Source organism: Gallinula chloropus (genome assembly GCF_964237585.1).
Source record: "Gallinula chloropus genome assembly, chromosome: 1".
Classification (NCBI taxonomy): domain Eukaryota; kingdom Metazoa; phylum Chordata; class Aves; order Gruiformes; family Rallidae; genus Gallinula; species Gallinula chloropus.
The window spans coordinates 1696695-1713925 of NC_140085.1; the positions used below are offsets into that span (position 1 = coordinate 1696695).

Below are 17231 nucleotides of genomic sequence, written 5' to 3' on the forward strand. Positions count from 1 at the left end.
TGTCTCTGGAGTCCAAGATGGTTAAACCTGCAAACAGAGACCTCATTTCACCTCTCTTACCCCTCCACCTTGCCCCTTATCCCAGTTAAAAATTAACAGCAACAACAAATCACCTCCAGACACCTGAATTCCCATCTCTGGGCTCCAATTCTCCAATTCCCTGTGTTGCAAAAAGGCTTCTCCCCACTCCCTGGATCTGTCAGCACTTTGATTCCTGCTGATCTCAACTTGAGGGGGTGTTTTAAGGGTGGAAAAATGGGAATTGAGGGACAAGTGAGTGAACCCAGCTCAGGTTGGGCTGAAAACAGGGGGAAGAGTAGTGATGGAGAAGCTCTTGCTGCTTCTCAGCTCCTTGTTTCCTGGGCATTGGTCCTTGGGAGGGAATTTGGGGTGAGGGAATTCAGGGTGCTGTTTTTTAAGCTGTAAAGTGGGGAAGGTACCAGGTTCCAAAGCTGAGGAGATGGGGATGGGATCATAGAATCACAGGGGTGGGAAGGGACCTCCAGAGATCTTCAGGTCCAACCCCCTGCCAAAGCAGGGTCCCTAGGACAGGTCACACAGGTCGGTGTCCAGATGGGGCTGGAATCTCTCCAGAGAAGGAGACTCCACACCCCCTGGGCAGCCTGTCCCAGGGCTCCCTCACCCTCACTGGGAAGAAGTTCTTCCCCACATTGGGGGGGAACTCCCTGTGCTCCAACTTGAGCCCATCACCCCTTGTCCTGTCCCCACAGACACTGAGCAGAGGCTGCCCATGGCCCCCTGGGTCCCACCCTTCAGCTCTTGAGAACTATTGATCAGATCCCCTCTCAGGCTTCTTCTCTCCAGGCTGAACAGCCCCAGCTCCCTCAGCCTTTCCTCCCAGGGGAGATGCTCCAGGCCTTTCCTCATCTCTGTCCCTCCTCTGGACTCTCTCCAGGAGATCCCTGGCTTTTTTATCCCAGGGAGCCCAGCACTGGACACAACACTCCAGGTGGGGCCTGACCAGGGCAGAGCAGAGGGGGAGGATCCCCTCCTGTCACCTGCTGCCCACACTCCTCCTGATGCCCCCAGGATCCCATTGTCTCTCTCAGCCCCCAGGGCACACTGCTGGCTCATGGCCACCCTGTCACCCACCAGGACCCCCAGGTCCTTCTCCTCAGAGCTCCTCTCCAGCAGCTCCCCCCAGCCTGTCCTGATTCCAGCCCTTATTCCTTCCCAGGTGCCAGACTCTCCACTTGCTCTTGTTGAACCTCATCTGGTTTCTCCCTGCCCAGCTCTGCAGCCTGGCCAGGTCTCTCTGGATGGCAGCACAGTGTCCTGTGTGGCACCCACTCCTCCCAGCTCTGCATCATCAGGTACTTGCTGAGGGTGGATGTTTTTCCCTCATTAAGGTCATCAATGAAGACATTAAACTGGACCCAACACAAGCCCTGGGCATCCCCACTGGCCACAGTTCTCCAGTCACATCCTTCTCCACTGACCTCCACCCTCTGAGCTCAGAGCTGCAGCAGTGATTTATATAGAGCACCAGCACCATCCTGCTTATTCCAGGGGGGAGAAAAGAGATGAGGGAGGTGGTGGTGGTGGGAAAGGCCCCCCCCAAAATGATCCTCCCCAGGCTGGGATGCTGTGGTTACGTGGGGCTGCGGGCACGCCGCGTGCGTGGTGGCTGAGGTCATGGAGCTATTCATTTCCCCTTAAAGGCCCTGGATGCTTCTGGCACTGCAGGGATGGAAAACAGAGCTGCTGAAGTTAACCCTTGAGGGGTGGGGTGGGGTGTGTGTGTGTGTTTGGGGTGGAGAGACAGAGCCAAATCCCACCTCTACACCTCTTGGAGCTTGATGGTCGCTGCCTCAGCCAGCCTGTGGCTGCTGCAGGTCTTCAGTTGGCTCCTGGGAGGATTTGGGGAGGGTGGAGGAGGTGGGGGGGATCCCTTGAGATGGCTGGGAAACCCTCCTGGAGGCAGCAAAGACCTCATCAGATTTAACCCCCCCCACCACCAGCTGGTTGGGCTGGAGCTGTATCTGCCCACCCCACGATGCTGGGAACCCACCCATGGCTGAGCACCTCAGGGGGGGCTTCAGATGGTTGAATTTCATGCTCTGAAGCCCCCAGAGCTGAGTCTGGGGGCTTATTGTGGTAACCTGACCTTGGGGAACCCTTCTGTTGTGGGAAGGGGGGGAGAGGAGCCTTGTGAAATGCAGGGTGGGGGTCCCAGCATCCCCCATGAGGAGCCCCATCCATCCCCTCAAAATCCCTCAGGGCTTTATGCTGAGCCTGGGGAATGCTGGGGAAATGAGATGGGGGGTGGTTTGGGGGTGTCCCCCTCCTTGCAGTTGGTCACAGGACCTTAGGGGTTCATCTTGAGCCCCTGGAAACTACCCAGAATTGGGAAAGATATGGGGGGGGGGGTGTCCCTGACCCACCTCCCCTGGTCACACCCCCCATCTCTTGGTTGTCCTGGTACCCCCTTCTTGTCCCACTGGTCTCCTGCTCCCACTTATCCCCAGGGCACATGTCCTTGTGCCCTGGTCCCTCTTGTCCCCAGATCCCACTGGTCCCTCCTCCTGGTCCAACCTGGCTCCATCTCTTGGTCCCCCTTGTCCCCTGGTCCCACTGATCCCTCCTCCTGGTCCAACCTGGCTCCATCTCTTGGCCACACTTGTCCCCTGGTCCCTTCTCCTGGTCCAATCTGGCTCCATCTCTTGGTCCCCCTTGTCCCCAGATCCCACTGGTCCCTCCTCCTGGTCCAACCTGGCTCCATCTCTTGGTCCCCCTTGTCCCCTGGTCCCACTGGTCCCTTTTTGTTCCACTTGATCCCATCTCCTGGTCCCACCTGTCCCATCTTTCAGTCACACTTTTCCCCTCTCATGGTTCTTGTCCCCAGCTCCTGGTCTCATTTATTTCCTTCTCCTGGGCCTCTTGGTCTCCTGGTCCCATCTGTCCCCTCTCCAGCTCCTGCCCATTGCCATCCCCCTGTCCTGTCTGGCCCCTCTCCCTGTCCCACTTGTTCCCCCTCCCTGTCCCACTTGTCCCCTCCCCTGGTCCTGCTCTCAGAGAGGTGGTTTTGCTTTTTGGGGAAGATCAGTGCATCCCCCAGCCACTGACACCTCCCATCCAGCCCCAGGCAGGTGCAGCCAAGAGGGTAACAGGATTTGGCCTGGCTGTGAGCTGAGCCCAGGGAAACTCATGTCATGCAAAGCAGCTTGCTGTAGAGGATGCTTTTTGGCCTTCCTCTTCTCTTTTCTCTTCTCTTCTCTTCTCTTCTCTTCTCTTCTCTTCTCTTCTCTTCTCTTCTCTTCTCTTCTCTTTCTCTTCTCTTCTCTTCTCTTCTCTTCTCTTCTCTTCTCTTCTCTTCTCTTCTCTTCTCTTCTCTTCTCTTCTCTTCTCTTCTCTTCTCTTCTCTTCTCTTCTCTTCTCTTCTTCTCTTCTCTTCTCTGTTCTCTCCTCTCCTCTCCTCTCCTCTCCTCTCCTCTCCTCTCCTCTCCCTCTCCTCTCCTCTCCTCTCCTCTCCTCTCCTCTCCTCTCCTCTCCTCTCCTCTCCTCTCCTCTCCTCTCCTCTCCTCTCCTCTCCTCTCCTCTCCTCTCCTCTCCTCTCCTCTCCTCTCCTCTCCTCTCCTCTCCTCTCCTCTCCTCTCCTCTCCTCTCCTCTCCTCTCCTCTCCTCTCCCTCTCCCTCTCCCTCTCCCTCTCCCTCTCCCTCTCCCTCTCCCTCTCCCTCTCCCTCTCCCTCTCCCTCTCCCTCTCCCTCTCCCTCTCCCTCTCCCTCTCCCTCTCCCTCTCCCTCTCCCTCTCCCTCTCCCTCATTTCTCCTTTCACAAACAACCTGAGGTGGGGGGACACACACCCCCACCCAAAACCACCCCTCAGCAAGACCCCCCCCCTTTAAACCAGGTTCTAAAACAGCCCCCAAACCCCACAACATTTTTCTGCCACACTGAGTGTTGGGAAGACACGTCTGCAAAGGGCTTGTTGGGGTGTAGGGGGGTAGAACTCAGCTCCCACCCCCCCCAACCCTTCACCCCTCCCAACCCCACTTCAAAACCCCTTTTCCTCCCCCTCCCCAACCTTTTTCCAGCAGTGGAGGGGCCTCCCCTCCCTGAGGGCAGCCACATTTCCCAGCCACTACGTCATGTTTGCTTAAGAGCAGAGTTCTTGCTGGGGAGGAGGGAGGGAGCCACAGGCCTGGGGGCTGTGGGAAGGGGGGTGGGGGATAGAACAAAAAGGGAGGGGGGCAAAAAAAAGCCCTTCCCCTTCTTTTCAGTACCCTTTGGGATGGTGCAGGAAAGCTCCTTGGGCCTCCTTGGGCTGGGGACCTGGGGGGTCCCCCTGGTGTTGTTGTGTCCCCCCCACCCCAGGGCAAAGCTCTGTTGCTGTGAGTAACTTAAATATAGAAACATCAGAGAATCCCAGACTGGGCTGGGCTGGAAGGGACCCCAAGGGTCCCAGAGCTCCAACCCCCCTGCCACAGGCAGGGACACCAACCTCCAGGCCTGGAGCTACACAAGGGTGCCCAGGGCCCCAGCCAACCTGGCCTTGGACACCCCCAGGGATGGGGCACCCACCCCCTCTCTGGGCAGCCCCTTCCAGCCCCTCACCACTCTCTCTGCAAAGAACTTCCCCCCAATATCTCCTCTCCCCCTTCCCTCCTCCAGCTTCACTCCAGCCCCCTTGTCCTGCCAGTCTCTGCCCTTTAACAAGCCCATTCCCCTCCTGTTCCTCTGCTCCCTTCAGGGACTGGAAGGTGCAATGAGGTCCCCCCACAGCCTTCTCTTCTCCAGGCTGACCCAGCCCAGCTCCCTCAGCCTCTCTCCATAGGGGAGCTGCTCCAGCCCTCTGATCATCTCTGTGGCTCCTCTGACCCCTCTCCAACAGCCCCACATCTTCCTTGTCCTGGGGCCCCAGCTCTGGACACAGGACTCCAGCTGGGGCCTCACAGGGCAGAGCAGAGAGGGACAATCCCCTCCCTGTCCCTGCTGCCACCCCTCTGCTGATGGAGCCCAGGAGCCCATCACCTTTCTGAGCTGCCAGAGCTGGAACTATTTGCTCAATGTTGGTTTTTTTTGGGTCATCCTGCTGAAATAAAAAGGGGGGTGGGGAGGAGCTGGGATTGGTCCAGCAGTGCTGAAGCAGAAGCATCCGGTCCCCCATGGTGGGTGATGCTGGGGTGGGGTGGGTCATGAGCTGGTTTTCTCCTAAAAAGTGGCATTTTTAGAGAAAACAAATCCCTGTCTGGGTGAAGCAGAACTGGGAGCAGGGAAAGGGGAGTGGTGGGGGTACTGTTGGGCCCCGGTGTCTGGGTGGTGCTGGAGCCCATGGTGACTGTTCTGTTGGGAAGGTACAGAAAGGAGCTGGAAGGTTGTTTGTCAGTGGTGGAGGTGGGATTGGCTGTCATGGTCTGGATCCAGGAGATCCCCCCAAGTCCCATCCCAAGGGATCCTCCCTGTTCCATTCTAGGTGGTCCTCATGTGCCATCCTAGATGAAGCTCTGGGTCCCACCTTAGGTGATCCCCCATGGTCAACTCATGGGCCCCTCAGCTCAAGAAGGACACAGAACTCCTGGAAAGAGCCCAGCACAGGGTCACCAAGATGATGAGGGGATGGAACCCCTTGTGAGGAGAGGCTGAGGGAGCTGGGGATCTTGAGCCTGGAGAAGAGGAGACTGAGGGGTGAGCTCATTTATGTTTATCAGTGTGTAAAGGATGAGAGTCAGGAGGATGGAGCTCAAGGCTGGCAGTGATAGGACAAGGGGCAATGGGGGCAACTGGAGCAGAGGAAGCTCCATGGGGATGTCAGGAGAAACTTTTTCCCTGTGAGGGTGATGGAGCCCTGGGACAGGCTGCCCAGAGAGGCTGTGGAGTCTCCTTCTCTGGAGACATTCAAACCCCATGGTCCTGGATGTGTTCCTGTGGGATTTGGTCTGGGGGATCCTGCTCTGGCAGGGGGGTTGGACTGGATGAGCTTTCAAGGTCCCTTCCAGCTCCCAACGTTCTGGGAGTCTGTGATTCTAAGAGATCCCTCATCTGCCACCCCATGTGGTGCCACCTCAGGTCCCAGATGCTCCCCCAGATCCCATTCTGGGTGTTCTCCCAGGTCCCATCCAGGCTCATCCCACAGGATGAATCACAGAGGACCCTCCAAGCCCCATCCCCAGTGATCCCCAGTGTGCCATCCCAGGTGATCCCCCTCCCAGGTCCCATTTCCCATGGTCTCCACGTCTCATTCCAAGGGATCTCCCAGGACTCATCTGAGAGAACCTCCCAAGCTCCACTGGAGATGGTGGCCCATGTCCCATCTTCCAGGGCTCCTCTTAGATGATCCCCCAGCTCTTATTCCCCAGGTTCCTGCAGATCCAAGCCCAGATGATCCCCCAGGAGCCATCTCAGGTGTCCCCTAACCCAGATCCCACCCTGATGTTCCCACCCCCTGATGCACAAGACCGTCCTAACCAGGTTTTAGGGTGAAAAAGTCTGGTCTCTCTCTTCCTGACACCCCACATGGATGCCCCCACCACACCTCCCAGGCACCTAGTGCATCTCCAGCTCAATTAATTTAATCGTTAACCCACACCCTGATTCAAACCTCCCTGTGAGTCATGGAGCCACCTCCTGTGGGAGGATGCAGCCTGCAAGCTCTGGGATGGATCCTGCACACACCCCCTCTCCATCTCCTTCCCTTCTCAAAGAGGGATTTGAGCCTCAAACCCTGGATTTGAGAAGCTCAATCCCTTCTCTGCAGCAAACAGCACCCCCTCCCATCCCTCCCTCCCTCCCTCCATCTGTAAGTCATGGATCCACCTCCTGTGGCAGGATGCAGCCTGCAAGCTCTGGAATGGATCCTGCCCACACCCCCCCTCCACCTCCTTCCCCTCTCACAGGGGGATTTGAGCCTCAAATCCTGGATTTGAGAAGCTCAATCCCTTCTCTGCAGCAAACAGCACCCCCTCCCATCCATCCATCCCTCCATCCATCCATCCATCCATCCATCCATCCATCCATCCATCCCTTCATCCATCCATCCATGAGTCATGGATCCACCTCCCGTGGGAGGATGCAGCCTGCAAGCTCTGGGATGGATCCTGCCCACATCCCCCCCCCTCCATCTCCTTCCCCTCTCACAGGGGGATTTGAGAAGCTCAATCCCTTCTCTGCAGCAAGCAGGACCCCCTCCCATCCATCCCTCCCTCCCTCCCTCCCTCCCTCCATCCATGAGTCATGGATCCACCTCCCGTGGGAGGATGCAGCCTGGAAGCTCTGGAATGGATCCTGCCCACACACCCCCCTCCATCTCCTTCCCCTCTCACAGGGGGATTTGAGCCTCAAACCCTGGATTTGAGAAGCTCAACCCCTTCCCTGCAGCAAACAGGACCCCCTCCCATCCATCCATCCCTCCATCCATCCATCCATCCATCCATCCATCCATCCATCCATCCATCCATGAGTCATGGATCCACCTCCCGTGGGAGGATGCAGCCTGCAAGCTCTGGAATGGATCCTGCCCACACACCCCCCTCCATCTCCTTCCCCTCTGACAGGGGGATTTGAGCCTCAAACCCTGGATTTGAGAAGCTCAACCCCTTCCCTGCAGCAAACAGGACCCCCTCCCATCCATCCATCCATCCATCCATCCATCCATCCATCCATCCATCCATCCATGAGTCATGGATCCACCTCCTGTGGGAGGATGCAGCCTGCAAGCTCTGGGATGGATCCTGCCCACACACCCCCCCTCCATCTCCTTCCCCTCTCACAGGGGGATTTGAGAAGCTCAATCCCTTCTCTGCAGCAAACAGGACCCCCTCCCATCCATCCATCCATCCATCCATCCATCCATCCATCCATCTGTGAGTCATGGATCCACCTCCTGTGGGAGGATGCAGCCTGCAAGCTCTGGGATGGATCCTGCCCACACCCCCCCTCCATCTCCTTCCCCTCTCACAGGGGGATTTGAGTCTCAAACTCTGGATTTGAGAAGCTCAATCCCTTCTCTGCAGCAAACAGGACTCCCTCCCATCCATCCATCCATCCATCCATCCCTCCATCCATCCATCCATCCATCCATCCATCCATCCATGAGTCATGGATCCGCCTCCTGTGAGAGGATGCAGCCTGCAAGCTCTGGGATGGATCCTGCCCACACACCCCCTCCATCTCCTTCCCCTCTCACAGGGGGATTTGAGTCTCAAACTCTGGATTTGAGAAGCTCAACCCCTTCCCTGCAGCAAACAGGACCCCCTCCCATCCATCCATCCCTCCATCCCTCCATCCATCCATCCATCCATCCATCCATCCATCCATCCATCCATCCGTGAGTCATGGATCCACCTCCCGTGGGAGGATGCAGCCTGCAAGCTCTGGGATGGATCCTGCCCCCCACCCCCACCCCCCCCCCCCATCTCCTTCCCCTCTCACAGGGGGATTTGAGCCTCAAACTCTGGATTTGAGAAGCTCAATCCCTTCCCTGCAGCAAACAGGACCCCCTCCCATCCATCCATCCCTCCCTCCCTCCCTCCCTCCCTCCCTCTCTCCATCCATCCATCCATCCATCCATCCATCCATCTATCCATGAGTCATGGATCCATCTCCCGTGGGAGGATGCAGCCTGCAAGCTCTGGGATGGATCCTGCACACACCCCCTCCTCCATCTCCTTCCCCTCTCACAGGGGGATTTGAGCCTCAAATCCTGGATTTGAGAAGCTCAATCCCTTCTCTGCAGCAAACAGGACTCCCTCCCATCCATCCATCCATCCATCCATCCATCCATCCATCCATCCATCCATCCATCCATCCATCCATCGTGATGCCAAGTAAGATGCCAAGTAAGACCCTTCCCTCCACCTTCCTGAGCACCAAACCCAACAAGAGATGGGTGAAAGCTCAAATAAACCTTCTCCTCCAGGACAGAGCCGTTGAGGATGGAGCCACGATGCCTCTGGCTGGTTTCCAGCCTCCCAGAGAAGAGCGTGAAGAGAAACCAGCTCAGGGTAGGAGGCACGACCAAGAAAATAAACCAAGAATAAATTAAACAAGCCCAGAATAGAAGGAGAGAGAAAAGGTCAAGCCTAAAAATACAGGGTGCTGGGGTTTAATGCTGCTAAAACACGGTGTTAATAAATAATCATGGGGGGGTTTTGGGTGGGGGGAAGGTCTAATTTTAGTACAACAGCCTGGTGTGACCCTCCCACCTCTGGATGTGCTGGATTTCGGGTTGAGTTGTGATCTTTTTCCACTGGGATTTGTCCCCTGTGAAGCTTCAGGCACGTTGTGTGGTGTGAGGAAGAGGGAATCATGTGGTGAAGGAGCTGGGGGGGTGGGGGCTGTGCCTGGGGTGGAGCGAGCATGGGCGTGCTCAGCCCCATCGGCTGGGCGTGAAGGTACCTGCCTGGTTTTCCCAGTGTAGGGAAAACAACTGGGATTGGCAAAGAGCCTGGCTGCAGGGATGGGCTGGAGGTGGAGGGGGGGTGGTGGTTGGGGTGGGGGCGGGGACGGGGTGGGGAGGTGGTGGGTGAAGTCTTCATGGTGGCTTGAACGGTCTCGGAGAGGTTGATGTTCCCCATGAATCAGCTCTGCTGCCTTGCTCATTAGTGATTGAGCCTTAATAAACCCCATTAGAATTAATTCTCCTCCAGACCCCCCTGTGTAGGGGGGATCAGCCCAGCCCAGCCTGGGTTTCACCCTCTTTGTGGGGGAAACTGAGTCACGGGGAGCACGCCGGGGTGGATCACAATGGGGGGGGGGCGTGGATCCTGCTCTTCTCTTTGGGATGGGGATTGGGGCTAAATCCAGCTGCCAACTCACCCCTTAGCTTGGGGAAGGGGAGAAAAGGGCCCCCAGCACCCTGGGGGGGGTGCAGCCAGCAGACCGCAGAAGCGATAGGGATTTGAGATAGGGACAGCCACACCCCTGGGGGGGGGGGCTGTGTCTGGAGGGTGCCCAGCGCCCATGAGGGACAACTCTCCAGTTTGAAGGGGAAAAGGGATGGGGGAAGAGGGTGGGAGCGACACAGGGCTGGATCCTGGCTGGGGTGCACCGATGGTGGTTTGGGGGGGGAGGTTATTTTAGCTGAGACACCCCCCCACCCCAAAAGGAAGCTGAAGGAAGCACTGGAAGCCATGGGTGGGGGGTGGAAACTTTTCTTTATTGGATTCAACGTGGTGTCCACCAGCATCTCCACGCACCCAAGAGGTGTAACTCATGGGGGGGGGGGTGTGGGCAGTGGGGAGGGGACTTCCCATGTCTGCCTGTACCCCAAACCCCATCCTATGAGGTGAGATGCCCACATCCATCGCAGACACCGGCTGGTGATGCTCCAGCTGGGATAACAGAGGGGTTTTCCAGCCCAGGGTGCTGGAGAGAAGGCTGTAGGGGATGGAGGGTGCTGGGGGCGGGGGGGGCCACCAGGACCTCTGATCCCTACGGAGAAACGAAAGAAAACATTCCAAACCAAACAAACATGGATCTTTTTCCCAACTGCCAGCTAGAGCTGCAGGGAGGTAGGACAGTGGAGATGCAAAATTTGGGGTGGCCACTTGCAGTGGGTGAGCTGGACCCCTTGTCCTGGGCCCTTCTGTGCCACGTGGGTTTTGGCGCGAAGCCGCATCCCAATGAGTTACCTGTGAGTTGAGGGATGGGGGGTTGGGGGGGTAGTAGGGGCGTTGTAGGCGGGTGGTGGTGGTGGGGTGGGGTGGTTGGTGGTCACTTCTCCGTCATCATCCTCACGAACTCTTCGTAGTTGACCTGGCCGTCGTTGTTGCAGTCGGCCTCCTTGATCATCTCCTCCACCTCCTCGTCCGTCAGCTTCTCCCCCAGGTTGGTCATGACGTGCCGCAGCTCCGCCGCGCTGATGTAGCCGTTACCGTCCTTATCGAAGACCCGGAAAGCCTCCCGGATCTCTTCCTCCCCGTCCGTGTCCCTCATCTTCCTCGCCATCAACGAGAGGAACTCGGGGAAGTCGACGGTGCCGCTGCCGTCGGCGTCCAGCTCCCCCACCATGCCCTGCAGCTCGGCCTCTGTGGGGTTCTGGCCCAGCGAGCGCATGACGGTGCCCAGCTCCTTGGTGGTGATGCAGCCGTCCCCGTCCCGGTCGAAGAGGGAAAAGGCCTCTTTGAACTCCGCGATCTTCTCTTCCGAAAGCCGCTCGGCCATGGCGCTCCCCTGCTGGCACCCGCCTCCGCCCCGGCACGCTTGGGGAGATGCAGGTGGAGCCTCCTCCTCCTCCTCCTTCTCCTCCTTTTTTCTCCTCCTCCCTCCTTTCCCTGCCTCTTCCTGGAGGAGGAGGAGGAGGAAGCAGGAGCTGGAGGGTGTGGGGGAGGCTGAGCCGTGGGGGCAGCACGAAGGGTTCAGCCTTGAACCCTTGGGGTGTTGGAGATAAGGGTCATCCCTGGACCCCTTGGGTCACCCCCTGCTGCTGTCCCGCTTGCTCTGCTGGTGGTGGTTTGCAAGGCTGGCTCTTAATGAAGCCTCTTAATTAAGGGCTTGCAGCAAAGTGATGGTTTCGGGGAGAGGCAGGGTGCTGGCGGGGGCAGGGGGGTGACACACGCTGTTCTGGGCTGTTTAAAGTCAGTTTTGGTAGGGTTTGGACTTGTGCCAAGACCTCCAACCCTGGGACAGGGAAGGGGGTTGGAGAGGGGTCTCTCCACACCCCCCCCAGTCTCCCCAGCCCCAGGGTCATGGCTGTGGTGCTGGCAGCATGTCAGACCTGCTGGGGGAGGGTTCCTTGTGCCAAGACCGCCAACCCTGGGACAGGGAAAGGGGTTGGAGAGGGGTCTCTCCACACCCCCCCTAGTCTCCCCAGCCCCAGGGTCATGGCTGTGGTGCTGGCAGCATGTCAGACCTGCTGGGGGAGGGTTCCCTTGTTTAAAGACCTCCAACCCTGGGACAGGGAAGGGGGTTGGAGAGGGGTCTCTCCACACCCCCCAGTCTCCCCAGCCCCAGGGTCATGGCTGTGGTGCTGGCAGCATGTCAAACCTGCTGAGGGAGGGTTCCTTGTGCCAAGACCTCCAACCCTGGGACAGGGAAGGGAGTTGGAGAGGGGTCTCTCCACCCCCCCAGTCTCCCGAGCCCCAGGGTGCTGGCAGCATGTCAGACCTGCTGGGGGAGGGTTCCTTGTGCAGGTCCAGGCAGCTCCTGATGTGCTGATGGAGACCTGAATCACCTGGGATGCCTCTTCCGGGCTGTCTGAGAACGGTCCCGCAGCCCCAGGGCAGCTGACGTGGTGCTGCATCAGATGAGAAGTGTGATGAGTCCTGCCCTGGTTAGTCAGGGGTTAACCCTGGGGCTGAGTGAGGGTTAATCACGCTGTAACGGCCGGGCTTCGTTTGTACTCATCTCTTACAGCAGGGAGTACAGGAGGGTTCAGAGACAAATGAGGATGAGGGCTACTTCTCCGTCCATCTGCCCATCCATCCTCCTGTCCGTCCGTCCATCCATCCATCCATCCATCCATCCATCCATCCATCCATCCATCCATCCATCCACCATAGACCAACCATCCACCCAGCCACTCATCCATCCATCCAGCCACTCATCCAGCCAGCCAGCCACTCATCCATCCATCCACCCAACCACATTATCATCCATCCAGTCATCTATCCATCCATCCATCCATGCATCCATCCATCCATGCATCCACCCATCCCCCATCTATCCATGCATCCACAATCCACCCAGCCACTCATCCATCCATCCATCCATCCATGCACCCATCCATGCATCCATGCATCCATGCATCCATCCATGCATCCATCCATGCATCCATGCATCCATGCATCCATCCATGCATCCATCCATCCATGCATCCACCATAGACCAACCATCCATCCAGCCACTCATCCCTCCCTCCATGCATCCATCCCTGCATCCCTGCATCCCTGCATCCATCCATCCATCCATCCATCCATCCATCCATCCATCCATCCATCTGCCCATCCATCCTCCTGTCTGTCTGTCCGTCCATCCATCCATCCATCCATCCATCCATCTATCCATTCATCCATCCATCCACCCATCCATCCACCATAGACCAACCATCCACCCAGCCACTCATCCATCCAGCCAGCCACTCAGCCAGCCAGCCAGCCACTCATCCATCCATCCATCCATCCATCCATCCATCCATCCATCCATCCATCCATCCATCCATCCATCCATCCATCCATCCATCCATCCACCCAACCACATTATCATCCATCCAGTCATCCATCCATCCATCCATCCATCCATCCATGCATCCATCCATCCATCCCTCCCTCCCCCTCTCTTTCCCATGTGCCTGTAACAGCCAAGTGACCTTCACCACTTGGGCCAAGGAGAATGACCCAGATGATCAGGCACAAGCAAAAGATAATTTGACTTTCTTGGCAACACAAAAACGGCACCAGTTTGCCCCAGTTTAACCCAGTGAGGCGTTAGAGCCGTGGGAATTGCAGGAAGGCCACAAACAGAGGCCAACCCATGGGACAACTGAGGAACACGTGGGAAATGGGGCCTCCAGATGGGACAAAGTGTGGGAGGGGAACAGTGTTTGGAGGAAAACTTCAGCTGGAGGAAACTCTGGGCACGTAGAAGGCTGCAGGTGCTGGGAGGACTCGGCTGAGCCAGGCTGGGAACCTGTCTGGCAAGGGGAGAGGCACTACTCACCCCACAAGCTCGTTTTGGGGAGGGAAGGGGAGGTCCTGGCAGCTCCTCTTGTGCAAGGAGCTGCTCCCTAATTGTCTGATTGCCTGCACTTGCTGCTCTGCTCCAGATTTAATAAGGGCAAATCAGAATTGCTGGGACAAAACCCCCCCCCCAGGCAGCCCAAGGAAGGAGCCAAGAGGAGGGGGAGCTGGCTGTGGCCCAGCTGGGAGAAGCAAACCCCAGGAGATATCAGGGTTTTCAGAGCCCCAGAGGATTCAAGTGTTTGTTCAATCGATGGGGAGAGTTGTTTGGGCTCCAAAATGAGGGGTGGGCTGGGTGGGGGCACCCTGGGTCGCTTTGTTAGGGGTGAATTGGGGTTGCTCCATCCTGGGTGTCCCTCGGTGCTGGGTGAAGCTGGAAGCTGCTCTGTGTGTGTGTTTGTTTACCCATTACCTCCCCATCACCAGCACCCACCTCCAGCACCCATCACCTTCCCATCTCCAGCACCCATCAACACTCCATCTCCAGCACCCATCACCTCCCCACCATCTCCAGCACCCATCATCTCCCCACCATCAACACCCATCATCTCCCCACCATCAGCACCCATTCCCTCCCCATCTCCAGCACCCATCCCCTCCCCATCTCCAGCACCCATCAACTCCCCATCCAGCACCCATCACCTCCTCACCATCAACACCCATCACCTCTCCATCTCCAGCACCCATCCCCTCCCCATCTCCAGCACCCATCACCTCCCCACCATCAACACCCATCACCTCCCCATCCAGTACCCATCCCCTTCCCATCTCCAGCACCCATCCCCTCCCCATCCAACACCCATTCCCTCCCCATCTTCAGCACCCACCCCCTCCCCATCTCCAGCACCCATCCCCTCCCCATCTCCAGCACCTATCACCTTCCCACCATCAACACCCATCACCTCCCCATCTCCAGCACCCATCCCCTCCCCATCTCCAGCACCCATCACCTCCCCACCATCAACACCCATCACCTCCCCATCTCCAGCACCCATCCCCTCCCCATCTCCAGCACCCATCCCCTCCCCACCTCCAGCACCCATCCCCTCCCCCTCACCTGCACCCACCACCTCCCTGCCTCAGCACCCATCACCTCCCCACCACCTCCCCACCACCAGCACCCATCACCTCCCATATTTCCATCAGCTGTCGGGAGAAGCTCAAGCCAACCCTCGATTCAGACTGTGCTTAACTGCACCCTCATTAGCACGGCGGGATAATTAACCCAATAAACCTGCCTGCTGGCCCACAAAATCCCACGTTTTAAGGCTGAGTCCTGTTAACAGCATCCAGGATGGGCCATGGGGAAGGATGGGGACACGGTGAGGTCACCATGGTGGGAGGCAGGAGCAGGGAGCCACCGCCTGACGGCTGTTTTGGCAGCCAAATTTCCTGGGATGTCTCCAGCCAGAGCCAGAGGGGTTGATGCTTTGATGAAGGAGGGTGCAAGGGGCTGTAAAGCCTCACATGGTGTTTAACCAGGTGAAATCACCCTGCTCCATCTCAGAGTCTGGCTTGGAGGGGTCTGATCCAGGTTAACGGCTTAAAAACCTCCCCAAAACCTCCTCAAAACCTCCCCAAAACCCTCCCCAAACCCCAGAGCAGATGGCTAAAAGCACCCAGCTGGATTATCCTGTAACACAAGCCCAGATGTGTGTGGAGACGTCTGGGTCTGCATTTGCAGACGAGGCGGTGGCTGGAGGGGGGATTGAGGGGGGGTTAGGGGGGAATTAGGGAGGGGACACGCTGAGGAAGCTGTGGAAAAAGTGGGAGGTGAGGAGGGAAACGGCTCTGACAGGGAAATGGATCCAACAGGGAAACCTCCACAGGGTCTGTGCCCCCTGTGTGAGGCTCAGCCAGTCCCGTGAGCACCCGTGGGGATGAGGGGGGGGGGATGCTCTGGTGAAGCCTGGCACAAATTACACCAGGATCAGGGTTTAATGTGGAAAATGGGATTTTGGAGAAGGTTGAGCTTGGGCCCAATCCCACTGTGGGGGTCTCCAGGGGATGGGGGGTGGTGGTGATGCTGGTGTGGTTTGTTTTGGGCATCGTGGTACTGGAGGGTTCCAAAGCCAAGGGGGAACTGTGGGGTGTGCAGGGCAGATCCTAAAGTCTGGCTTTTCTAGGTCCCACCTTTGGGCCTGCCAGGCATTGCCCTGGGGGGGAGGAGGGAGCCTGGGACTGGGGAGATGCTTGGGAGAGGGATGTGCCCCTCTGACTGACTCTGGGAAGGTGTCTCCTATAAACTTGGGGTGGTGGCAGCTCCTCTCTGCACATCACACCCGGGCTGGGTGGATCCTCAGAGGTAAACACAGGGTCAGGGAGCTGCTTACTGAAGGTGGAGGTGCCCATGTGTCCGTAGGGCACAGACAACTCCCCTGTCCCTGGCCATGATGGGGAGGTCGCTGTGGCCAAAGATGTTGGGGGGGGGAGGGGGGCCTGGGGTCCCCCTGCTGTGTCCCAGGTCCCCCTGTACATGGGATGGGGGGTGCTGGGCTCAGCAGTTTGGCAGCCCAGCGAGGAGAGGGCTACTAGCCAGGACCTGCTGGAGCCCAGCCCAGGAGGAAGCCAGGAAAAGCCTGGCTGTGAGCACTGTGAGGGCTGAGGAAGAGGATGGTTGGGCTCTGAGCAGGGAGCGGGAGCGCCAGGAGTCAGGGTGGATTCGCTTTGAAAGGGAAATTAAGGTCTTGGCTCTGACTGTTGGTGACACGAAGCCCAGACGAAGGCTGAGCCCTGGCCCGACGTGCAGACACACTCTGGGACTTCCGCTGGTGAGGGTGAGCTGGGTGCCCCCACTGTTAAGGGATGGGGCTTTTTTTGGGGGGGGGAGAGGGGTTAATAGCAAAAGGGAACCTTTTTTTCCCAGCTTTTTTTTGGCTTCTGGAGGGCTGAGTTGTCTCCAGCTTTAAACTTGGCTTTACAGGTCAAAGCTCAGCAGCGAAGGCTGTGCCTGAGAGCAGAGCTGTCCTTCCCTCCCATGCAGGGGGGGGTGGGGTGGGGTGGGGGGGCAGGGGAGTGCTGCCAGCCCCACAGAAGGATTTGGGGGGGAAGGCAGGGGTTCTACTGCCCCCCCAGAAACAGCAGCTGTGCCCAGACACCACCCTAGATGGACAGACAACAGCCACAGAGACCTGATGTTTTCATCACACCGAGGAGAGGCTGCTCTGGGGTTGAGGGTGGGGGGGGAGGGTTCCCCTTTGCCCGACGCTGCTTCTGAACCTTCATCTAGAAGAGGATTTCCAAATATTTGCTACAGGGTGGTGGTGGGAGGGGGAACCTTCCAGTTACAGGGGGTGTTTTTGTTCCTGGCAGAAGGTTTTGGTGCCCTGGGAGGGCAGGAGCGTGGCCACTGCTCCCTTTTTCCCCTCCCCAGAACAGACGCAAACGCTGGGGTTGAGTCACCCGCCGTTACCCTGTTTCACAGCGACCGCCTGTTGCGCGTGAAGGGCGGAGGCTGCCAGGCTCGGAGCTGCACACGGAGCTGTAAAACGTTGGCTCGTGTCCTGCCCGGCTGGAACAGCACGAAAAGGAACTGGGACAGAGAGGAGGGGGCGGGGGGGGGGGGGGTGTGTGGGTTGAATAAAGCCACAGCTTCC

General features: G+C 58.0%; 1 protein-coding gene across 1 annotated transcript; it reads right to left on the reverse strand.

Annotated features, from left to right (window-relative positions):
* Positions 1-10672: 10672 nt before the first annotated feature.
* Positions 10673-11122, reverse strand: LOC311195696 (calmodulin, striated muscle; the record flags this gene model as incomplete). The annotated part of the gene is made up of 1 exon (XM_084269122.1): positions 10673-11122. One exon carries the CDS (start codon positions 11120-11122, stop codon positions 10673-10675), a length of 450 nt encoding a protein of 149 aa, XP_084125248.1.
* Between the last annotated feature and the right edge of the window lie 6109 nt (positions 11123-17231).